This window comes from Juglans microcarpa x Juglans regia, chromosome 2S (assembly GCF_004785595.1).
Source record: "Juglans microcarpa x Juglans regia isolate MS1-56 chromosome 2S, Jm3101_v1.0, whole genome shotgun sequence".
NCBI classification, from domain to species: Eukaryota; Viridiplantae; Streptophyta; class Magnoliopsida; order Fagales; family Juglandaceae; genus Juglans; species Juglans microcarpa x Juglans regia.
This window is the reverse complement of record NC_054597.1, coordinates 6,690,754-6,716,022: the sequence shown is the minus strand read 5'-3', so window position 1 is coordinate 6,716,022 and position 25,269 is coordinate 6,690,754. Positions and strand designations below refer to the sequence as shown.

General features: G+C 33.6%; 3 protein-coding genes across 6 annotated transcripts; 1 reads left to right on the top strand and 2 right to left on the bottom strand.

The window, feature by feature from the left end:
• Positions 1 to 373: 373 nt before the first annotated feature.
• Positions 374 to 6,580, bottom strand: LOC121253079. Of its 4 annotated transcripts, none has more exons than XR_005938344.1 (11): positions 6,009 to 6,580; positions 5,559 to 5,656; positions 5,413 to 5,458; positions 4,289 to 4,371; positions 4,119 to 4,183; positions 3,821 to 3,954; positions 2,254 to 2,313; positions 1,959 to 1,991; positions 930 to 1,334; positions 703 to 768; positions 574 to 612 (listed from the first exon to the last, which is right to left on the bottom strand). XR_005938344.1 is itself a non-coding variant. In XM_041152972.1 (10 exons), the coding sequence occupies exons 1-10, from the start codon at positions 6,513 to 6,515 to the stop codon at positions 565 to 567; spliced, it is 1,068 nt and encodes a 355-aa protein (XP_041008906.1). In that variant the 5' UTR covers positions 6,516 to 6,579; the 3' UTR covers positions 374 to 564. The 4 variants fall into 4 exon arrangements, 1 of the variants encoding a protein (XP_041008906.1); XR_005938343.1 differs by having other exon boundaries at positions 3,893 to 3,954; XM_041152972.1 differs by lacking the exon at positions 930 to 1,334 and having other exon boundaries at positions 374 to 612; positions 3,893 to 3,954; positions 6,009 to 6,579.
• Positions 6,581 to 8,001: 1,421 nt separating this feature from the next.
• On the bottom strand, positions 8,002 to 15,501 carry LOC121253709 (beta-galactosidase 6-like). The gene is made up of 18 exons (XM_041153719.1): positions 15,135 to 15,501; positions 13,976 to 14,071; positions 13,641 to 13,753; positions 12,800 to 12,866; positions 12,434 to 12,526; positions 12,190 to 12,333; positions 11,894 to 11,988; positions 11,419 to 11,524; positions 11,244 to 11,328; positions 10,873 to 10,991; positions 10,581 to 10,742; positions 10,102 to 10,286; positions 9,894 to 9,985; positions 9,649 to 9,758; positions 9,237 to 9,347; positions 9,027 to 9,134; positions 8,679 to 8,827; positions 8,002 to 8,339 (listed from the first exon to the last, which is right to left on the bottom strand). Exons 1-18 carry the CDS (start codon positions 15,372 to 15,374, stop codon positions 8,186 to 8,188), a joined length of 2,229 nt encoding a protein of 742 aa, XP_041009653.1. The 5' UTR covers positions 15,375 to 15,501; the 3' UTR covers positions 8,002 to 8,185.
• Positions 15,502 to 23,551: 8,050 nt separating this feature from the next.
• Positions 23,552 to 25,269, top strand: LOC121253074 (NAC domain-containing protein 2-like). The gene is made up of 3 exons (XM_041152965.1): positions 23,552 to 23,969; positions 24,136 to 24,410; positions 24,527 to 25,269. The coding sequence occupies exons 1-3, from the start codon at positions 23,810 to 23,812 to the stop codon at positions 24,962 to 24,964; spliced, it is 873 nt and encodes a 290-aa protein (XP_041008899.1). The 5' UTR covers positions 23,552 to 23,809; the 3' UTR covers positions 24,965 to 25,269.

Sequence of the window (25,269 nt, the reverse complement as noted above, 5' to 3'; positions counted from 1 at the left end):
AGTGTCAGCTTAGTTGATACGAGTTAATATTTCATGGCTTCAAAGTCATGAATTCGAATCAGGACATAAGTTGAAACTACATGTAGTAGTAAAGCCTGACCTTTGAGTCATGAAATGAGCTTTGGACCAGCTGAATACTTTAGAAGTGTTGTGGTGACGAACTCGCCCTTGGAGCAATAGCTATAGCTCAAACCGGACATTCCATAACAGGGAGGGGCTCCTATGGTCATGTCGAGGGAGGATTGCTACTCTGGTCGCCCCCGCCTCCTCTTTTGCGAAGCAAAAAAAAAAACGTAATCTAACATGTACAGCTCCATCTTGAGGACTTGTTCAAAACAAAAAAACAAATGATATCATAAATCAAACCCAACCATGCAGACACGACCTCCTCAATAAATTAAACATGCAGACTAAATTTGTAATATATACACGAAGGGGAAACAATAATATTAGTGCTTCTCCCTCCCCCTCCCTAAGTCTTTAGTGTACATAATTCAACACTTTGTCAAGATGGCAAAACAAGCCAATTCGGCAAAACTTCTGGCATAAGTTGATACATCTGGCTTACTTTTCCCCTAATTTTAATGATTCAAGAAGAGCTGCCTCTTCCTCCTGCAAATATGATTAACCAGCCAAAGCAGTCAGTTAGACCAATATAATCATCAAAACAAATTAAAGTTTATGCAAGAGGCGGCAACATACCACCAACGCATTAAATTCAGTCTCCTCGTCTATTGAACTTATAATGGCAGGGTCCTCCAGGAGATCCTGTTTCAAAGAAAACTACTTGTATGTAAGAGCCACAGACAAGTGCAATGGCACTTTTTCTCAGTAAGAATGGGGTGGAGGGTGTGGTTTAGGTTCATAATCCACTGTGTGTTTTTAGCCAACCAATGGTAAAAAAAAATTACTTAAATGTAAACATGTACTTCTTCATGCAGGCAATTCTTTCTGAACAGTTTTACCAGGACCAAGCAGCACAAAGTAATCTTTGATGCACAAACACACATCCGCATAGACACACATAGTGCTGCAACTTGTCTCCAAAACGAGATTTCTTACGACTCCAAAGATCCAAAACATCCTTTTTGGGTGGTGGATCAGGAGGCCAAGAATGTTACGTGTACACTTTGGCATACAAAATAAAGGCCTCGGTCCAAAACGGCATCCAGACACGAGCTAATCCTTTATAGTCTTACTAGGCCAGCATCCCCCAATCCTATACAGAAAATGTATGCATGTCTCTGTGTGACCAATGGTTAGTTTGTTGCATTCCTTTAAGTAGCCAGCGACAATTGTCCCCTGCCTTAACTAACCTCTTAACAACGATTCATCTGTGAAAGTAGGCACTTCTTCAATTCGCTGATTTTATGTTAAAATTAGCAATTTCAAGTAATTATGATCTCAAAAATTTCACAAATTTTGAAGGGAAACCAGGGTGTCCCTAGATGCCCAATACCAACATAAGCAGAACAGAAGTAAAATATTTTGAAGAACTGAAAATGGAAAAGGAATGGTATTACCAGAAGTATCATAATTATGAAGAATATAAGGGAACTAGTATAATCTCCATGCAAGTAACAAAAGTTAAAATCCAGTGGCAAACCTTTATGCAGCAAATAGGGTAAGAGAATAACTGGAGAGGAGACTCTTAGGTTATGTTTGGATAATGTGTTGAGATGAGATGATATGAGTTGAAATAAAAGTTAAAAGTTGAATAAAATGTTGTTAAAATATTATTTTTTTTAATTTATTATTGTTTTGAGATTTGAAAAAATTGAATTGTTAATTATATTTTGTGTGGGAATTTGGAAAAGTTGTAAAGATTAGATGAGATGAGATGAGATGAGATGAGTTAAGATCAACTCTAAATCCAAGCGGGGCCTAAACTATGCTTCTTATGAAATGTTGACATTGCTTATAACTAGCTAAAGAAAAAAAACAATGAGATTGCTTACGTCATCAGCAATTTGTAACACTCCATTCTGATTCTGCAAAAAGAAAAACCAACCTGTTTTAGACTTTAGTTCCGTTTCCAACTCCACGCACTAGTTGCTCCTAGTCTTGAGCTAGCCAACTATATAGCTCTTTTAAAATATCAAAAAATCTGAATGTATATTTCCCAAAGCCATTTTTTCCTCTCTAGGAAAAATATAGAATAAAATGTGATGATGATCAATCAATTGCAGGTTCAACTTTTGTAGGTCAGCAGCACTGTTCCCTTCAACAGGAATATTAAAATCTAGAAGATACCTTTACTACAACAAAAAGGAGGGGATCAGATGGAGTGTAAATCATGTAATGTGCACCATCCTGGAACAAAAGTACAGATTAAAGAGACAGTGGAATAAACAATTAAGCTCATAACTATGATTTTCACACATCACAAAACTAGGATACAATAGAGTAGGATACTGAGATGGGACATGCATACTGTGAGATACAAATACAGTGATATGAGAAATCTTCAAAACTAGGAAACAATACAGTAGGATATGAAAATTAATTAATTAATTGAAACATACTCCCTGCCCCCAATAGATGATGTATTTATCTTTTTAGACTATTCCAAAATAGGTGAAAGTTATAAAAAATGCACACTTTTGTCTAGTTTAAATTTCCATAGCACTTTTTTTTTTATCAGTATACAAAAATTTCCATGGCACTATAAATTAGAATCTGTTCCCATCTTTTTTTTTTTTATAAGTAGAATTTGTTCCCATTTTTTTTTTCCATCTAAGGGAATTTTAGGAGGGGTGTTTATTTCATTAAAATCGATGCCATTTATATAAATCATTTATTATGGGACAAGGGAAAATTATCAAGACATTTAAAAACGTATTTAAGAGTAATTTAAAAACAATAATAGCAAAAAAGTACTTTCAAGAACAATAAAATGGAATTTTGCGTTGAACAAATCACATACACATATAGAGTAGAAAACTACAATCAAGATTACAAACCACCATCCAAAAAAATGAAAAAGAAAAGTAAGAAAAAAAACAGCCTTTTCTTCAATAATCTAACAGGCCAGCTAGGCTTTACACCCATTACCAATCATCTATGAGACAGAGATCCTCAGTGAGCACTAGCGACACGGTTGAGATGAGAAGGAGATACAGAGTGCCTAAAACAGATTTGTGAAGGATTTAATTTCCCGCCTTTAGTAGTCGTAACCCTCTCATGTAGTAACTGTATTCAAATCATGTCTCAAATTTGGAATTATTTTTTAAGTTGCCACACTTATCTGGTCATATCTGATACATATCAACAACAATGCTCCAGGGCTTTCGGACTACCCACTTTTTATAGAGATTTATATAAAAAAATATTCCCCTCTATGAGATTGTCAAACACTTTAAACAGATTGAATCATAGCACGTAATCTGTGGAGTAAATTGTTCCCATTCAACACCAAAATGCTGACATAGGACATATTTGGGAGCTACCAACCATTTATGGCTTCAGGTTCTGAAAATATGTGATTTTAGGGTTGTGAACAGTGGATAAAAGAAAACAACGCTTGTAGATTGAATAAGGGAGGGTGTCAAAAATCAAGCTTAAAGTGTATTGAAACTTAAAGAATGTCTATCGCAGGAATTTTCTGGCAGCAGCTACTTTAAGGAATTTGGGTGCTTAGATTAAGACACCAATCGTGTCTAAGCTCCAATCCTGAATATAAATTAATTCTATGCCAAACACCTATATTTTATTATAGAAGATAACAGTTATATAAGATATGGTAACAATTAGGTCTTTCCATAAAAGCTACATGCACATTTACAAGTCAGTTGGTTGGAACTGCATATTTTTCACATACAAAAAATGCAAGTTTGTCGTCAGTTCTCACAAAACTAAGAACTGCTCAAAGAATAGGTGGCTATCACATTACCAAATGGAAGCATGTGATTTCTACACCTTCAGTTGGCAAGCCATCTACATCTTGACCATTGTCTGCAAAACAATTAGCACCCTATGGTAAGAGATTGCCACAAAAAAATACCTTAACTTGGAAATTGCAGGATAAGCTCTTGCACAAACAGATGGGAGGAGGGGCCAAAAAAAAAAAAAAAAAAAAAACTACACGAATGAATTAGTTTAAAAGAGATGACTGTTGCCTGTGCGGAAATCAAAAAGGTCATCTTCCGAGTAGCAAAACCCCCCACGTGCTGTATAACAAAATCTGACAGGAACACAAATAAAGAACCAAAGGCATCAAGAAATTTAAAAATAACATACTGAACTGCTATTATTGAAGTTCCAAATAAGAAAATCTATACCATCATACCCGCTATGGACAAGATGCATATGTATCTTGGCAAGAGCATAAGCAGCAGATGGAAGAAGGGACTCAACTTCTTCATCGTTGACCTAAAATGGAGAAAATATATTGATTATAAGCAATCGTAATGTGAAGCATACAAAAGGAAAAGAAGACAGTGTAAGATTGCTTAATAGACCTTGATTCTTACCACCAAGGAAAAAAAATCAAGGTGATAGAGCATTAAGGCATATGGAAATGAAAAAGGATAAAGTTAATCAGTAAAGATTATTGCAAAACATTCATATGATTTCCCCATCATACATCTCCCTTTATCTAACACGTAAGAATTCTCTGATTTTGAAGTTTTCATAAATCAACCAGACCATAACCCCAATTAAACTGGAGTTGACTATAAATTCTCATCAACTATTTAGGGTTTTTTTTTTTATATATAAGTATCAACTACTTAGGGTTATTCACATGTATTCTTTATTATCTTAAACTATCTATTTTTGCACTTCTTTTCACCCTCCCTGCTTTATACATCCTTGTTCCCTACTCCTGCTCGTGGCTGCATTTGGTTGCAAGACTCAGCTGAGCTCAGTCTAATTTTAAGCTAAGTCTAACATCCAAACACCTAATTCTCAAATTATCAAACTCATCTCAACTCAAAATCTCCTTACACATGGGACCCACAACCTTCTTCAATTTTCCATAAAAAGTACTAAACTCATCTTAACATCCAAACATACTTTAAACTCAGTTTAGATGGGCCTCACATAACTTCTTTCACTACTCAACTCACTACTATTCATAAAGAGTTGAGCTCAGCTCAACATCCAAACGCAGCCTTAGTCTAGAGCTTGTCAACCCCTTTTCGCCCCATCAGCTTGAAATTAATTACTCTCGCTATAGATAAATTGCTCATGTTAGTTTAGGCCCCTCTCTTCTTGTCTTTTCCTCAAAAAGAGTCATACGTACCTCTCAATTAAGTTGGAGTTTTTAGGAACTGGTTTCTTCAAATTCTTCCTTTGCATAAATCAACCCGTTACTGACATATATAAATGAGCATCGAAATACTAAACATCAGATCAAGTCTGAATAAATCAGAACTAAACCCAAAATATTAGATGGAAGAATAAACATACTGCTGACCACCCGTCCATATTTGTGCTCTTTAATATCTGTACAGGCCTGCAGGAATCATCTATTTTTTAAATTTCAAGAAAAAAAAATAGCATAACTTAGAATATAATTATAAACATATTGCATACACAGGAGCAACATTTATTACGTGTCAACTGGGCAGAGCAGCATGCATTCATCCCCATTAGAACTTCTTAAGATTCTCCGTACAACGCACTCTAATGGAAGATTGTTCATAGGATCAACCTGTCCATGAGTTATTTATAATTTTCAAATTTTTGGATCCAAATACCAATAGACAGAAATCCATCAATTGAATTAACGAAGAAAAAACTGCTTCCATTTAAGACTTAGAACCGATTTACTTTGTGAAAAAACAAAAGTGGAATAATTCATAACCAGCATTACTGCATTAGAGAAAATATACAGTTTTGTGTTCATTTTTCTCTCCATTTATACTAATCCCAAATAAATATACTCACGAAGTAAGCAAATGGGGCTCCAACAAGAACTAAAATCGGTGTGATAGCAGAAACGAAGGGCAGACTCGATAACCAAATAACATAAACAGAAGTAAATAAAGCAAAACGAAACTTACAATGGTGGCAATTCGCTTCGCCGCAGCTGAAGCCATCACAACCCTCCCATGATTATCGACCACAAACCCAGCCGGCGGTTTCGGCAGCGGCATAGGTTGATGCGGCAACGAGCGCGCATCGGAGCCCAAGTACTCCACAACGTCGTCGTCATTATCAATAACACCCAACTCACGAACAACTTCAACGTCGCTGAGATTCAAAGCCTCGGAACCACTGCAGCCGCCCTTACTCTTTTTCTTCCTCTTACTTGCCGGTGGTTTCTTGGGAGGTCCGGTCTGGGGCTTGGCGGCGCGGCAGAGAGCGAGACGGAGTGTGCCTGTAGGGCTTGGATTTGGCATTGGGAAGGAGATAGAGAAAGGGGGTGTGAAAGGAGGGAGCGGGTGGTGGAGGTTGGAGGAGAAGAATGAGAGGTTTGCAGTGGGTGCAGATGGGGTTGTGGGGGTTGTGGAAATTGAGGAGGACATGGTCAGTCTCCAGCTGCAAACCAAAAGACACCTTTGGCTCATCGTCGAGGAGTCTTGAGTGTGGCCTTTGCAGCGGTTTGGCGGTCGAATTTCAGATTTTGGATAAATGATTGCTAAATGCTTGATTTTACAATTTGATTTGGTATGAAAAATGTTAAATTTTAAATTTTATAAATTAATTTTTTATTATTTAAATAACATAAAAATATATATTATATATCTATTAAAAAATCGAATAATTCTTTTTTTTTAGATAAAGTTGGATATATAATATTTGTATTAGCTATTTGGATAAATTTTTTAAATAATATTTAATAATAAATATTATAGAATGCATTTCATATTTTTATCCATTTTTCACTCTACTTGGTAAAGTTGGCATAAAAATCTTAAAAAATCTAACTCAAAAGCAAGTATCACGCGGGATGATATTGATCCTATTTGGATAACAAAAGCGTTTTATCTCATTTCATCATTATAATTTTTTCAAATTACTATACAAAATATAATAAATAATTCAATTTTTTCAAATTCTGAAATAATAATAATATTAAAAAAATAATATTCTAACAATATTTTATTCAACTTTCATCTAAAATCATCTCATCTTATCTCACAATCCAAACTGCACCTGAATTTGTATTCATAGTCTACCTCAAATTTGAGCTCGCCAACATATGAAGATAACAATGACTAGTGATATAGTAATAACTCAAGAATTAATGAAAGAATTTCTCCAAGCACCAATGAGATTTTAAGTGCACGTGGAATAATATAATTTCATATAATTGTGTCAAAAACGATGGAAGGTCTTGAACTAATTAATTGCGTGTCATGTGATGCCATCTTCTTGGCTAAAGAATTGCCAAATTTGCTTAATCTTTGATTAGGAATAGGAATAGGAAAACAAAACAATAAGATCAAACACTAGGATTCATCTTTGTTTGCTCATCATGAAAAAAAAAAAAAAAATCTAATTGCAAGTTTGTTGTGTCAATACTCCATTTGTCGTAGGACCTATTATAGTTATAAAAACAAAATTAAAAGATAAATAGTTTTTATTATTATTGTAGAACTCACTTTTGCTGTGTGGTGGATGTATAAAAAAACGCTTGCAAATGAGAGAATAATAGATGCATAAAGAGGACTACACAACTTTTATTATCGCTCCTAAAATCTCTCAACCATTATAAAATCTTAATAAATATTAAGAAACCCACTTTATATATTTATCGGGTAGTGATAGAATTACTATCTATTTACTACTCATTTACTACTTATAGTATATTTATTTTTTTTATCATTTTCTTTTAAGTATTTTTTTAACATTCTTAATCATTAAGAAAAAATTAAAAAATATATATAATTTTACTAATAGTCACTTTTTTAACCATTAAATAAAATTAAAAATTAAAAAAATTAAATACAAAAAGAGTAGTAAATAGGTAGTAGAATGGTAATAACCCTATTATTTTCCATATTTATCCCTTTTTTACTCTCGGTTAAAGTTTAAGAGATCCAAATCATATATATAGATTTGTGCTTGCAATTACCATAATAACATAAATTTAATACAAAGACCCAAAATTAAATAAATTTATTACTTTTTTACCAATCTTCATATATAAGAGCATTACATTACAATGTGGAGAAAGTATTGTTCTTGAGCCGATGACATTGTACTTGTGACTCTTTATCTTTTGGATATAAAATTATCGAGGAAAGTGATAGAAAGCTTTATCATGTTCACTTTCATTGATGATGGAAATGGTGTTCAAAGAAATTTGAAGAGGATTTCCACCACCTTCTTCAAGTAAAATTAAAAGGTTTTTAGAAGTTTTGAGGAACGATCGAGGAACATGGTACCTAGAAAATCATAGAAACATATAAGATAAGTAATCACCAAGTTTTTTTTTATTACTTACGTATTTATTAAACGTATGTGCGCGAGAGAAATATTTTTTAAATGGAGAATACTTTAGTCACAAAAGGATTGTACAAAATTAAATTTATAAACTAATGTGATTTGATGTAGTACATTAGATTGTAAAGTTACTTTTATTATAAAATAGATTTAACAGATTTTATAGAATTATATTAATTTATAAATTTATTTTATATAATCTTTTTGTGTATGTAATAACAGTTCTATTTCTTAAATACAAAAGTATTCATGAAAAAGCGTTAATTAATGGGTGTACTTACATTGTTTGTGAAGGATTGTTGCTCTGAGGGTCAAGGAAAGAGACCCAATAACGACCAATGCTTTCCCCATTGACCCAAGCTTCACCTTTTCCCATTGTGCTGAGATTTAAGGCCACAGGCTCATCTCCCATTGGTGCGTCGAAGAATATCTTCAAAAATTTTAAGTACAAGTATATAATTAAAGAGAGAGCTAATTACCCAATTTATATGCAGCTTTTGTTCCCAAAAAGGTCACAAAAAATGGTGAATTTAAACCATCTTCTTCACTAATTAATGGCAAACTCATTCATTCTCTCATCCCTCATTTATAGCGGAAGAATATTTTAAAATATCGTAAAATTATAGTACCTTATACCAAGTAAATGTGTGATTGATTGAGATTTCGTTTCGACTCCACACAACCTCATCCAAACTCTCTTCTCTAAATATATGTAACTTCTCTCCAAGCAGTCCAACCTGTACTTGGAATGGAATTAAAATGCATGTCACGTTCGGGAGATCAATTAAAATGGTGGAATTGGAATGATTAATGTTCGAAGAGAAAAAGAGATATATAACCTGATATCCCCATGCATAGTTTGTAAGGTTATAGAATTGATCTTCCTCCATGCATTGAATTTCCACTTTTGTTAATCCAGCAAATTTACTTTCGAGAAATGCTCCTGAATCCTTCACACAATATTATTATTATTATTATTATTTTTAATTATTAGTAAGAGAAATTTTATTTACAATCCTGAGTAAGGGACTGCATGTACAGTCTCTTTGATGAATGAAATTCAAAGAAAAAAAAATATCATTTTAAAAAGGATATAATTGTAATTTTAATTTTTTTTTAAACATAACTATATGGGTTTGCATGAGCAGTCTCCAAATGGGGACTGTATGTAGACTAACTCATTAGTAAACATGGAAAAGAGGTGGAATCAATGCTAATATTATATAAAAAAAGAAATTCCAAAATAATTACCGGTAGCCCGACCATAACACTGACTATGGAAATATTGTTTATCCCATCATTTAACATAATTGGAATATCCATCATGAATCCCTTCACATTATGACTTCCATGTGCAGCTCCTGATCAACACAATCATATATATATAGACAGAGAGGTGAGTGTTAGTGGATGGATACTCAGAATTTCTTGAAATTCCAAACCAAAAAAAAAAAAAAAAACCTAGATATTTAGCATGATCTTTCTAAGTTGTCTACCTATATATATGTTGTTCAAGAAAGCATGAGCAACATGCCCAAAAGATTCAACATGAAGCACTGGCTTAGTGCAAGACAAGTTGTGTTCAAACCTGAAATCCAAAAGCTGAATCCATTAATATTTCTTTCATAAAAGCAATTAAGATGACCTCATTGGTACATATCTGTGTTGAAATCAAGTTCATGACTGAGAAAGGGACATGATTACCCAAGAGTGTACCAAAGATAATCGGATTTATCCTTGGTGGTATTCATGTGCTCTAGAAATGTATTCGATTTTAGTGAAGTAGTATCTTCGATATTTGGGATGACATCTTTGAATTCTTCCCAATTATCAGTTGAATCGAACAATTGGGTAGGTTGTATGACTCTGTTGTTATTCTCAGTATTCACCTTTGCAAGAGAAAGAGAAATAAGAGAATAAGAACTACATATAGCTAGCAAAAGATCAAAGGAAAAATGAAAAAAGAAAATCATATTCTTATATATTTATCATATAGAGGTCAAGAGAATAAGAACTTTTTCTTATTAAATGGATCATTTGACTATCTCATAGCGACTAAGTACTAGATACCTAACAGACTGGTCGAGATTTCTTTCTATTCAGTATGGAGGAAAACTCTATACTTATAATGATATATACAAGTCCCAAATAACCTAGAGAGAACATTTTCGATTATAACTTACCTTTGCTGTGTTGAAAATTACATTTTTGCAGTCTGGTAGAATGCTGATGGACTTTGGAAGCAATTCAAATGATGCATTTTGGAATTGCACAGTAACATTATGCCCATCATGATTTGTGAGAAATGCCACACATCCTCCGGTCTCTTCTCGGAAGACATAGGCCTAATTAAGTTAAAATACATCATGAATAAGCAAAAAAAATCAAATGTCAACACAATCTTTTAAATTTCATATTTCATTCAGTACATGATGCAAATGATTTATGGGATAACATAAAGCTTTGGGACATCACCTCTTGATATTGACCTAAAGAGAAATTGGTTCCCACTCCTTGAAGCAAAGTTGTAGAGCAGAGTTTAATAGCAGCATGCAACTCTTTAAGATGTCCCCACTTGGGTTGCCTTAATAGACCTAAAAATGAGATATTTTTACTCGCAAGCTGGTGTGAACGACACACCCTCTACACTGCTGATATGACAAAATTCAATTTGTAAAAGAAGTACTTTAAAATTAAATTATCTTGCAAATTGAATCTTGCCTATACAACCAGCAGTGTAAAGGATATGCACTTCACATCGGCTTGCAAATAGAATTTTTCAAAATTATTAGAAGTCGGAACTGAAGCAATTAGAGGAAAGCATAAAATATATTTACCACACCCACCATATTCATCAAGAGGAGCTTGATCATAATAACTTGTTATGACATATGAAGAGCCTGTTCTCCCAAAGTTTGTTCCACCATGGTACTACAAGTGGAGTGTGCAATTAGGTTAAGACAGCTAAAAGGGTTTCTGTGATGTATGTAAAATATATAATAAGTACTGAAAATACCATACCATGTAGTAATTTATATAGCTTCCGTTTTTTGCAATAAAAAGTGCAACATGAAATGCAATATCTTCAGCAGACCTTATGTATGGCTTCTCACCATATACTTGATAGCTTCGAAATCAAAGAAAAGTATAAGCGATAAGTAGAGTTGTAAAATAACTGTGAAAGCTAAACCACCACCGATATGGCAACCCTCTATATCTCATTTAACTAGGTTTAGAATATCACGTTAAAGAATATGTAGATGTTTGAAAACCGTAAAATATTATAGATCATACTTTATGTGTCTATTTCTCTCACTCGATAATGCGTTTAAGTTTGGATCAGAACTTGAGGGGATCTTTCTCCCTCCCTCTTACACATGCATAAGCAAGAGATTGAGATTCTTTATAATTTATGTGTATGAATCACTGGATGAAATATGAGAATTAAAATTATATGAAACATGCAATTAGTGTAATGATTTTGATGAAAGCGTACAAAGATGTCCAATTCTCTGTCCATAATGACGGCTTATTTGGTGAGTTCGGTCCACCAAAAGTCTCTCCACATCTCATCCCGTTGCATGTATTAATCTGCAATTTTTTTGTCAAATTAAATTGCAGATCAACAAGGTCTAGGGTATATGAATATGCAATCTTAGATTGAAAGCAATTATATATATACATACATACATACATATATATATATATATATATGTGTGTGTGTGTAGGCTGCAATATTGCAATGTAAGACAGAGTAGTAAAAGCAGAAGTGTTTGTATCAAGAGGACTAACAACAGGATCAGGAGCATCAATTTGCTTGCACATAACCCATGGCACACCAGTTTGGAGCTCAACAGCCATTTTAGCTGCCCAACGAACATAAGAGGGTCCCTTTTCCTTGAATGCTGCTTCAATGTTTCCATATTCATTCTCAATCTATACCACCATAACCTTTTGATTCAGAAACTAAAGGATTTGTTGAAACTCACACGATAGATAAGGTGTGTATATACATATATATATGTGAGTGTAGTACCTGTGACAGTATTATCGGACCTCCTTGGGAAGCATATAAACCTTCTGACTTCATCAAGTCCACTATTTTTGTGGTGAAGTTTTGCATGTAAAACTACACAGATAGGGAATCACCCAAAAATAGTCATTTTTTTTATTGGCAAGCACAAGTAATATAGCAGCATATTAATGCTACTTTTTATTTTGGGTTGTATCTTCCAAATTACATTGACTGGTGTCACCTCTCGCGAGCAGATTCATAACTCAATCACTTAAACTGAAAACTATTAAGCACTTGATACATAAATTAAGAAAAAATTTAAAATGAAATACAACAAAGACCAACATGTAGAGAGACAGAGAGAGAGAGAGAGAGAGAGATGGTTACCTTAAACGGCTCATTGTCGGATCGAAAAATAATACCAGGGATGTCATGCAACCAAAATGGAAATCCCCTGTTCCATATAAGGTGTGGTGTCAATTTTAATAATTTCAAATGTTTTTTATTTTTTATTTTTTTAAAATATATTGATATTTACTTAAGGTCCCGTTTGGTTGTTGGACTGTACTGAGATCAACTCAGATCAGTTTAATTTTAAGCTGAGTCTAACATCTAAATACCCAACTCTCAAATTACTAAACTCTTCTCAACTCAAAACTTCTTTACACGTGAGACCCACAACATTTTTTAATTCAACACATCTTTACACGCGGAACCTATAATTTTTTTTAAAATTCTCATAAATATATTTAAACTCATTTTAACATCCAAATATATCTAAACTCATCTTAAGTAGGCCCTACAAAATTTATTTTATCATCTCAACTGATTACTATTCATAAAGAACTTAACTCAACTCAACATCTAAACGTAGCCTTAATTAGCAATTTATGCTCACCTCTTTTACTAGAATACAATTTGGTATTACTTTTAATTTTTAGGTGACCGGACTCGTAAAAAAATGCTAGATTTTGTCGATCATTTTTCAAGCAAAAAAGTAAAGCCTTACCCATAATTTTCCAATATTGCCAATAATTATATAGCCAAGTCTGACATTCACACCATATATAATACGTATAGCTAATAATGCTAAAAAATAATTATGGTAAATTTAAAAAAAACACTAATAAAAAAATCTTCAAAATGCTATAATGAATTAAATAATTATCGTCTACTTCATGAGAATAATAAATAAATACAGGTGCACATAATATACGTACGTACGTACCCATAAGTCCATTCACTCTCAATGAAAGGACCGATCCTAAGGCAAGCATATAGCCCTTGTGCATGGATTTCCTTCATGAATCGCACCACATCATTTCTTCCACTGAACTCGTACTGTTCAACAGCAAATGCCCCCATATATCAGAGAGAGAGAGAGAGTGTTTTAGTAATGAAAAAATCTTCTTGCAAGTCATTTCGTATACTAAATCACGTATCAATATTATATGTAACGCATTTTTTTTATTTATTTTCATAATTAAAAAAATTATATAAGTGTTAATACGTATTTTAATGCGTCAACTTGTACCTAGCAAATCCTTTAAAGTAATTAATTACCTGACCAGGTTGGGGCTCGTGAAGGTTCCAAAACACATAGGTTTGAATCACGTCCAGTCCTCCTTCCTTGCCTTTGGCTATCAAAGATGGCCACATCTGCAACAAACTCAATTTTCCTTTCTTTTATCCATATCTACGTGCATGTATATATATATATATATATATATATAGAAATGATTTAGGCACGTAATTTCAATAAAACAAAACTTACAAACAGCCGTGATTTAATACATATTACGTTAAATTATAAAATATATTTAACGTATCATCTGAAATCATATCAAATTATAGATTTATTTTTATAAAATCTCTCTGTAACCGTAACACTTCTCATATATGTATAGCATATCTGATTATATTATATACTGTATTTTTATCCTACTTTCATCTAACTGTATTGCCGCGATGTAGATCAGTTTTTATCTTTCATTAGAAGCGTCAAATTTATTCGCAACTTCGATACTTTTTTACGTCTGGATAGCATTAAATTGCGGTCACATGAATGTTCCATAGATTCGCCAAATTTAACACCAGATCAGTGCACATTCCCTACAGTGCTGCTCATTTTTAGTCAAAATCATCATAAATTAAAGAAAAAGCAGAGTCTCCCCATATTAAGGCATTTCAAATGAATACGATGAACATGTGGCAAGGAAACAAAAAGACAGCCAAAGGTTGGACAAAGTTCCTGCCAAGTGCCACCCGTGATGAACTAGACAAAAAAGTGATCTGCTGCTTACGGTAAGCTATGTTTCATGCATGCACAGTACTGACAGTAGATGTTCAGCTTCTTCCTCTCTTTTTTTTTTTCTGCCAAAAACAGGCTGACTTTTCTTGTCTTTGCAGAGAAAATGGTTGCCAACCAGATTGCTTTGTCAAAAAGGAGAAGACTATGAGTAAAGATGAGGGAAATGAGTCATTAAGTTGGGATTTTATTGGGCAATTCCATCGAGAAATACAACCATTTTTTCATCAGCTAGCTCAGGCATTGTTTTGAACACAACAACTACTACTGGAATATAATCACTGTCTTGCAGCATATGAATATCGTCCGAACAAATTAAAGCCACATCTCTTTCTTCTTGAAAGAGATTTTAATGGCTGATCATCAAAAAAGAAAAAAAGAAGATGATTCTTGATGAATGTCGTACTAATTTACCTCAGGAGTGCTACGAGGATAGTGAATCGAACCAGAAAATAGAAGTTTTCTCTGCCCATCAATAATGAGAGATCTTCCATCGTATGTGACTTCTCCTCCTCCTCCTCCATCATCAGAGTGGCCGCCACCTTCTACTATTATCACCAACGCAAACAGCCAACACCAGTACCACCACTCCATCTCAACTCGAACGTCCCAGCTCTCTCTCTCTCTCTCTCTCTCTCGCAGAGCAAGTACCATATATACTATATAGGTTAGTTTGGGCGGGTATTGTAAGACGTTGTGAGGATGGAGATCAACAGCTAGGAGGAGAAAAATGAGTGATATGGAGAGTAGGTGAGAACGGACATCATGAGGTGAGTCGGGTTTGGGCGGCTTAGAATATTTTGTTACCACGTTGAAAAAAAAAAATATATTCTTACTATTTTAATATGTATGCATGGTAATATAATTTATTTTATTTATTATATAATTTAATATAATTAATATAATTTATTTTATTTATTATATAATTTAATATCATAAATTTACTTTAATATGTATGGTAATATTGAAAAAATATATATTCTTGCTATTTTAATAATATGTATGGTAATATATAATTTATTATGTACCATATTTTATTTATTATGTAAATTAATCAATATCAATTAGTATCATTGATGGATTATATTTTCATTATCTCTCTGCTCTCATTCTCTTATAAATATGGATATATATTGTGTATTAAAAAATACCGAAAAAATATCAAAGATATAATCTTCAAAATCTCTCTCATTTTCTCTCTCTCCAATTAAAAAGATTACATAATATCATCAGCTAGCTGCTAATTATATTTAAAACTAGCGGTTCTTCCATCGTCCATATGTGTCGTTTCAATTGTTTTTCAGTCACTTCTCGATCGTATGCAGTTTATGTAGAAAATGAGATTTTTTTTAATATATATAATTATTTACCTCTGCCCATTGAAACGAAAAATAAAAGAAAAAATTCATTGATCATCTCAACTCTTATCATCTTATGATGTGGCATTAAATGATAGGTTTACAAGTGAAATATAATAAATAATTTTTAATCACCTAATGTCACATCATAAGATGATAAAATGATGATAGAAGTTGGGATGATAAGTAGCATTACTCAAAATAAAAAGAATAATACTACTCTTCTCTCCAGGGCTTCCGTTGGAATTTTTTTTTTTTTTACTTAATGATTAAAGAAATATTTTTTAATAATATTGTAAATTTTTTAAAATATATATATTTAAAAGTATTAAAAAAATATATGTAAAAAAAAGTAAAAAAAAAAAAGTATGTATATATATCGATGAAATGTACTATTGGGAACCCCAAACGGGAGATTCCAGCAATGACTATAGAGCCTCCCAAATAAAAATGACTCTCAAAAAATGTCTCTCAAGTAATTCTAATCGTTAAGATAAATGAGTAATTATAATCGTTAAGATAAATGAAAATATATAGGTGACTAGCCATAATTTTAACCATTGAATTTTAATCTATGGTACAATTTTATAAGAGAAGTGTTATAACTATAAAAAAGATTTCATAAAAATAAATCTTCAAATTGACATAGGTTCATATGATACATTTAATTTATTTTATAATAAAAATGAATTTACAATCTAATGTACTATATCAAATCATATTAATTTATAAAATTTATTTTTGTAGACTGTTTTTGTGACTAAAACATTTATCATTTTATAATTTGTTAATAATTTGATAGCGCAGTGTATCAATTTTGGTGGTTTAGAATAAATGCAACCAACTCCAATAGAATGAAGGAAAGAAGAGCGTATTTAATTATCGGCCTCTTATTTTATTATTTGGATGAAGATTTCAATTATACAACATAGTTACATAATGAAGAAATAAAATCACAAGAAAACTCACTTAATGGGTGTGCAAGGGGATCCCCCCCCCCCCCAAAAAAAAAAAAAAGTCCCAACGGGCATAAATAAAGTCTCCAACTCGATCTATGAGAAGGCTCCTCTAAACGCAATTAAAATGAGAAAACGTGTTGTAAAGGATGAGAATCATCGACCCAGAAACCCCTTGAGTAACATCCAGCTCTTGAGTGTTTGTCCATATATGAGCATAATATATAGGAAACCCTCGATCCTCTGACAGGAGGGACATCAATGGACCACCAAGAATGCCAGTTGGGAGAAGGGAATCGAAAAACCACGCCGCATTAATAACACTACTACCGAGTTACACGCCACATTAATGACGTCGACGCAGAGTTACGTCGCATTAAAAAATTCTAACAAATGGAACAATACAAAGGACATAGACTTCATGGGGGCAAACATGATCTATCCCTCCCAGGCTTATGGTATAAATAGCAAGTTCCAGATATGAAAAATTCTATCTGATCTCTAGACTCTTTTACTTATTTACAAACTTCCAAGATAATTTCCTAACTTTGGCATTGAAAACGTCTCGGCCCCAAGGCCGCCTTCTCCTTGTTGTCTCATCATTCCATATCTTTTGTAGACTCATTTCTAAAAATATGAGTTATCGAAGTCTGATTTAAAGGTGTGTGAAGCACGACGTTAACAAAGTGCAAACATACATCCAAAATAATATTCAACCTAATGGGCTGGCACATGATATTTCACAATTAAAATTATAAATCAAAAAGAAAAAAGCATATTTTATTTAATTTTTTAATATTAAATTGAACCACCACTTTTCACTTCACCCATACTGATCAGCGAGCTATTAAAATTATTTTGCAAGGCTACGGCATGTTGGCTTGCCTGGGGTTCCAAGTTTCATCAAAAGTTTGAGGTCGACCTCGCATCGCGCCCAACCCATGCACTTTTTTGTTTTCTCCGCCGCAACAAGTATGCGACTTGCGAGGGACCTCATGTGACCACTACTCTTTCCTCTTCATTTCACCAAATTAGAGGAGCCCATGGCATCCATATTTCTTGATTATAAGCTGTTTTTATACGTAAATATCTTGGCCAAGGATCGCTTTCATGTTTTGCAGAAGATAGAGGAATAAAGTGTGACAATAATTTACCAAAAAAAAGTTTTTAATTAGGGAACCTCTCTTCCTCCCTTTTCCCATAAGTTAGAGGAATATAGATTTGTTACTTCTGTTGTTGGTGCATTTTTCGATTAGGAGCTTGGAGAGTGTTGATTTTGCTTGGAATGCTCTTCTATAATTCTATATTATAAAGAAAAATTCTATTAATCGTCTCCGCACACTACACATAATTTTTTAATTTTAATTTTTTTCTCTTTTTAAATGTGTGGTGTATAGATGATGAGTAGAAGAGTTCAATTAGTTTAAGAAGAATAAAAAAAAATGTGATGTATAGTCTGTAAAGATGATAAGTAGCAAAATTCTATAATAAATGAATGCAAGAGATATAAAAAGATAACAGTATTAAAATTTACGTGGTTCAATACTAAAGCTTATATTGATAAATCGCTCGAAAATTCACTATGATGAATGATGATGGTACAAACTAGATCTTGTGGTCTCTCGTGCCCTTTGTTACGATGCTTAGAAGGGCAGAGGAGAGGTTGGAGCAGGAGAACATAAACGGTGCTCCTGGAAGCTTGGAGAACATACATCTCTCCTTAGCTAACTGCGTGTTCTTCCCTTTTGGTCTAAGTTACCCTCAATTTTACGTCGCCTACTTGTAAGCTATAGCCTATAGTCAAGTCCTGTCCTTCTATGTCAGCCTCTAAATTTAATATATGTTTGAGATTGTGGGGAGAAATATAATTTATAATTTAAGTAATAAATTTTATTTTTAAAAATTTATTTACTATTTGATAATCATATGAAAAAATATTTTCCAATATATTACATTTATTTAGAAATAAATTTAAAAAATATTTTATGAGGTAGAAGTGATATAAAAGATTATTTGATTTTTTAAAAATTATGATCATATTTTTAAAAGTTTGAAAGTTGTAATTATAAAAGTTACATAGGTATTTTTGCCTATTGAAAGTATTTTTAAAATTAGAACTACATTTCGCATTATTCAGAAAAGCATATTTGAGGTTAGGCTTTTCCTCAAATGTTCTTTTTAGTTTTATTTGAGATTAAAAAGTACTTTAATATGTAACACTTAAACAACTTAACTTTTCTATTAAAAAACTTTTAAGTCTATTTAAATATTTTTTAAGACTCATAAAGCCTTTAGGCCTCGTTCGGTTATACAAACTATTTCATCTCATCTCATCTAATTATTACAACTTTCCAAATTTTCATATAAAATATAATAAATAATTTAATTCTTTTAAGTTTCAAAATAAAAATAATATTTAAAAAATAATATTTTATTTTACTTTTAATTTTCATCGCTTTTCATATGTGTAACTAAACAAAACATCTTATCAATTGACGGGCTTTTACCTCTTCCTGTGGGCTACAAATATATTTATGGGCTGGGCTTACAATACATGGCTTGTGATATTCATACCCAACAACTTGTCAACTTCAATGATCCTACTGTATATTTAAGATAGAAAAAAATTACTATGCAGCCCAATAGTTATCGTTCCATTTGATCGCCCAATATTTTTTTTTACTTAATAATTAAGAAAATAATTTTTTATATATTGATATATTTTTTATATTTTTTAAAAATATTTAAAAATGATAAGAAAATGTGAATACAAAAATATAATAATAAAAATATACTACTTTATACAAGTCTTCAGATTAAAAACTGACTTCTTCAGATTCTGATATTCATGTATAGTCTACCTCATCTTTCCTACTATTGCCAACAAACTTAATTTTACTTATAAAAAAAAAATTGCTTTATTTTATTCATTTTATTTTGTTTATTTTCTCCCAATCCAAGTAATTTTAAATTATAAACCAGAAATATTTTTAATTTAAAAAAAAAAAATTGTAAGTGAAATATAATTAGGAGGGAGTGGACATGAATCCGGCCGCACGCATAGTCGACACAAAACTGATGAAAACGTTGATAGTATCTGATCCTCGGGACCAGACATGTCTGGTCAATGTTGACAGCTTGTTTGAACTTACTCGAAAGAACCTTCACAGAAGGCAGCCAAAAGGTTAGTGACCTCCCAGCCCCACCTCCAGCCCTCGTGTTCATTTCACTTGGACCTTCTTTTTCTTTATTTCTTTCGTTTTCATCCACTGCTCAACTGTCTCCTAATGATACGGACCTCTTTTCCTTCTACATTCATTCTCTCTTTCTTTAGTTTGCATTGAATCCTTCAGAGCATTTTCAATGGAGTTAAAAGTATATATTTTTATCAAAAATTTAACTTTTAATTATTTTATTCACATAAATTTTTATATTAAAATAATTATTTTTTTATTATGTAATAATAAAATAATATAATATAAATTTAGTTTTGATTATTCATATCAAATCTACACATTAAATTATCCGTTTATTCATTATATAATAATGTATAACTAATAATTTTTAAAATATTTAATTTTTCTAATTATTAATTTATTTAATTTTATCATATTTTACTATTCTACCTATTATATATTAATTAATAATCATATTTTTATTAAATTAATATATCACCAACTAAAATTAATATATCAATTGTAATAAAATATGTGATAGAAAAAAAAAGAAGAAATTAATAATTAATAAAATATGTATTTGATATATGTACAATACTTTTTAAATTTAAAAATATTTTTAAAAATTACTGTAGCTAAATTTTAAATAGAAAATGCTTTCACTCTACTAATGCACTCATGCCTTTTCACACGTAATATTATTTTAACTTTTTCAAAGATAATAATTTTTTAAAATAAATTTATATTATAATAAAATTAATTTTATAATTTAATATATCGTATTATATTTAATCAAATTACGATAATTTATAAATTTTAAAAATATTTTATAATATCTTAATTACTTAACGGAAAAAAAGCAACCTAGACAGTTGGGCAAATCGTGAAAGGTAGATTGGAGAGAAAAAGATCTCGAAGAAAGCTGATGGGATGTTGAAATGGGTTGATTATATTATAAATTAAGGGTCATGAAGATAGAGTGATGGACAAGGCAGGCATGCATGCATGTAGGGGTCGGCCTTGTTCCGAGTAGCTTCCAAACTTCTCTTCTCCATCCTTATCTTTGTCTGCATGTGATGTGTCTGTATATGTCATGCACCACGTCAGATGCTACCTACAGCTAGTAGCTCTAGGACAAGGACCAGGAGACACGAGTTTTCCACACCTGCCCGCATCTCTCTGACTATATCATCTATGTGGAATGTTCTGCCGTCTCCTTCATTTGTGGCCGGCCGTCAAAATGGCTTGCTTTTCCTTTTGTTTATTTTTCCACTTTTGTTTTGGGTCAAGAAGGATAGTCAAATCGAGCTTAATTTAGCAGCCCAAGGAATGGAATATTAGAAAATAAGAAGGGAAAGGAAGCAATCGCACATCAGCCCAAAATCTATTATTTGCAATGTTCTTTATCGTTCTCTTTTCTTCATGTTTATTCTTTATTTCAAGTTAACTTTTTAAAATAATTTTCATCGTATCCCAATCTATCTCATATTTCAAGTAAGATTCAAGTTGCGTCAAGTGAGACTTTGATCCTATACAAGTTGGTTTTAATTCGGTCTACTCGATTAAATTGACTAGACTATTAATTATGTATTGTACTGTTATAAAAAATGAAAAATTCTACTTATCATCTCTACATATCATACGATATATATTATATTAATTTATTTTTTTCTTATCAAATGTGTAGTGCGTGAATGATAAATATAATAATTCAATTAATTTAAGAAGAATAAATTTCTAAAAAAATTAAAATATATATCCTTAAAATAATAATTAAAAAAGAAGAAGTTACTTTTGTCTACCAAAATCCAAAACTCGTTTTCTCTCTTGCTTTCGAAAACAAATCGCTGCCTCCAAGAGTTTGATCCGTTCGCTGGGGGAGGGGGGTTGAAGCTTTGGCTTCAACCACCTCCTTCTCTCACCAACCTTAGTCTCAGTTTAGGTTTTTCTTTCCCTAATTTTTATGTTAGTTTTTCACCAATTGCACCGAAACTAGTCGATTTACTGCTTTCCAGCGAGCAAAGTCCGACACGCGCCCCACCATCAGCCTCCCTAGGCGTCGATCTTCAAGATGGCAGAAGAAATATACTCATTCGAGTGGCGCATAAACCTCACGTGCGGTCTATGTCATGAGCGAGTTTCAGGCGCTGCCACACTTGTAGAAGCTTCTTGCCGCCTCGCGCGATACCTTCGGGATCAGCGGTGTCGAATCTTCCTTTTTCGTCCTTTCAACCCTTTCCAGGTATGGCGCGTGTACTATACACGCCGCCACAGCCAGTGGTGGCCCCTCGCAGGTGATTCGTCTCAATTTTGGTTGCTACGCTATATTCTTGTTTTCCCTATCCAAAGATCAAGATCAAGCGGATGTGATAGTTCCTTCCAACCAGTCCGACAACACGTTGTAGTACATCCTTTGAACTGTGACTTCTAGCAGTAATTTAATAGACTGTTCATCAGACTGTATAAAAATGTCACCAAGAAGTTTCTCATTGTGAGAATTGGATAGGAGTTAATTTTTTTACTCCGATCACCTTCTTTGTATTTTTACTTTTATGTTATAATATATATTGATTTTATGAAGATTATAAAAGATTCTCACCTCACCAAATTTGTAACTTATATTTGTTAGTTCATTTATAAATGTTTACTTGCCTAAGAAAAAAATAAAAAAATAAAAAAGAAGAAGCTGCACAAGCGAGAAAATGATGATGATAATTATAAAGGTTGTTCACGTTGCTCAAAAGTCCAACTTAAGGTCTATAAATATCTGAAAATATTATATTTTCTGTCCCAATAAAGACTATTAATTACTTAAAATTAACAGAGAGTAATTGAGGTGTTGATGGGACTAATTACTTACTTAAAAATCATTCCGACCGCTGACGTTGTTGCACCAACGTGGGCGCCAAGGCACCTGACGTGTAATTCAACTCCAACGTTGAATTCCTCGGGATCCACTACACCGCCATCTCTGCTAAGAATGCCACAGCGGCCACTCACAATCGGGCATTTCCCATATGGCCAACACATCCTCAACTGAAAGTACGAAACAGCCCCGTTAGAGAGACGTGGCAAAGAACGACTGGGTGAAGTCACGATCAATGTCACCGAGGTGAGACCCGTAACAGTGAACGACCAGCCTTTTCTTCTCCGGGACATGTGAGCCGACTTTGAATGAAGCGGACAAAGCAGGTGACGGAAGCAGTGACAGAATCGCCTCCAGAGTGGGACAGGCAGCACGCGCGTCAGTGTTGGATTCGCCTGTCGTCGCATGGCGCCGCCTCTGGCTGCGGTCAGCACGTTTTTTAATGACCACCAGATATGACCCGCACCACCCTCCGATTCCCCAACCCTTTCCACCCCCACGTTGTTTATTTATCAATTCAACATTACTTGCTGGTATATAAAAGTCTCGGCTTCCTCGTTTGCTTTGCACTCTCAGGTTATCCGGAAGACGAAACAACAAAGGGCGACAATTTTGGAAACACAGAGTGAGAGAGAACGAGAGAGAGAAGAAGGAGAGAGCTTGTTGATATTTCCAGAAGAAGAAGAGAGGAAGAAGTAGAAAAAAGCGAAGCTTGAGGGGATCGGAAAGGTGAATGACGAGTGAGCTACAGTTACCACCAGGTTTCAGATTTCATCCCACTGATCAGGAGTTGGTGAATCATTATCTCTGTAGGAAATGTGCGTCTCTGCCTCTCGCCGTTCCTATTATTAGGGAGATTGATCTATACAAGTTTGATCCATGGCAGCTCCCAGGTATTTCTTAAATTTCACTTCCACTTTTGCGTCGTGGGTTAAGCTTAATCTTACTTCAATTGGCTTAGAATTGTTCAGTTTCTTCATATAGATAGTTATGGGATTATGTATTTCTCTCTCAATTTTCATTTTCGTTTAATTTCGTTGTTTTTGTTGATTTGAGCAGAACTGGCTCTGTACGGTGAAAAGGAGTGGTATTTCTTCTCCCCAAGGGACAGGAAATATCCGAACGGTTCCAGGCCGAACCGGGCGGCCGGAAACGGGTACTGGAAGGCGACCGGAGCCGACAAGCCCATTGGCAAGCCAAAGCCCTTGGGAATCAAGAAAGCACTTGTTTTCTATGCCGGCAAAGCCCCCAAAGGAATCAAAACCAACTGGATCATGCACGAATACCGCCTTGCAAATGTAGATAGGTCTGCCGGAAAGAAAAACAACTCCAGGGTACATCTTCTTATCCTTATCAAACTGCGACAAAAAAACTGAGAGAATAGAAGTAGAGATCTTTTCTTGTTCCTAAATTTTGGCCTAATTTGTTCGGTTTTTGGGTTCCATTGCAGCTTGATGATTGGGTCTTATGTCGAATCTACAACAAGAGAGGCAAAGTGGAGAAAAACCATACTACGACGGAGCAAAAGATGGCAAGTTTCCCGGAAGTCGAGGAGCAGAAACCAAAAGTTATGGTGCCGGCCGGGCAGAACATAGCACCGTCACCGATGATCGGTAACCACCAATTACACATGGAGACTACGTCGGATTCGGCGCCGGGGTTGCACACGGAGTCGAGCAGCTCGGAGCAGGTGGTGCTGTCGCCGGACGTGACGTGGGAGAAAGAGGTCCAGAGCGAGATGGAGAGTGGCTTCAATTATTTTGATAATCTTCAGTTCAATTTTATGGATGGGTTTGCAGAGGACCCTTTTGCGTCTCAAGTTCAGTACCAAATGGACCAACTCTCACCTCTTCTGGACATGTCCATGTACCAGCAGAAGCCACTCTGACTCAACGGTTGAGATCTATTTAGATGAATTGGGACCCTCCAAAATGTGGGCGGGCCCCAAAAAACATGTTGATTCGTTTTATTGTTCTATACAGTAGTACACTTCCATGGTGGGACCAGACAATCTTTGTCTGTGTTTGTGCACGTGCGAAAGATATGTGCAGCATGATCCGGTGAGATCAATCTCTCAACCGGACGTGTTAGATCTTCTGTGTTAATATCATGTGTTGACCCATGTAGGAGAATTGTTGAATCTTTCAAATCTTTTGAAAATCGTAGCCAAGCATATATTGAAATTTCTAAAAA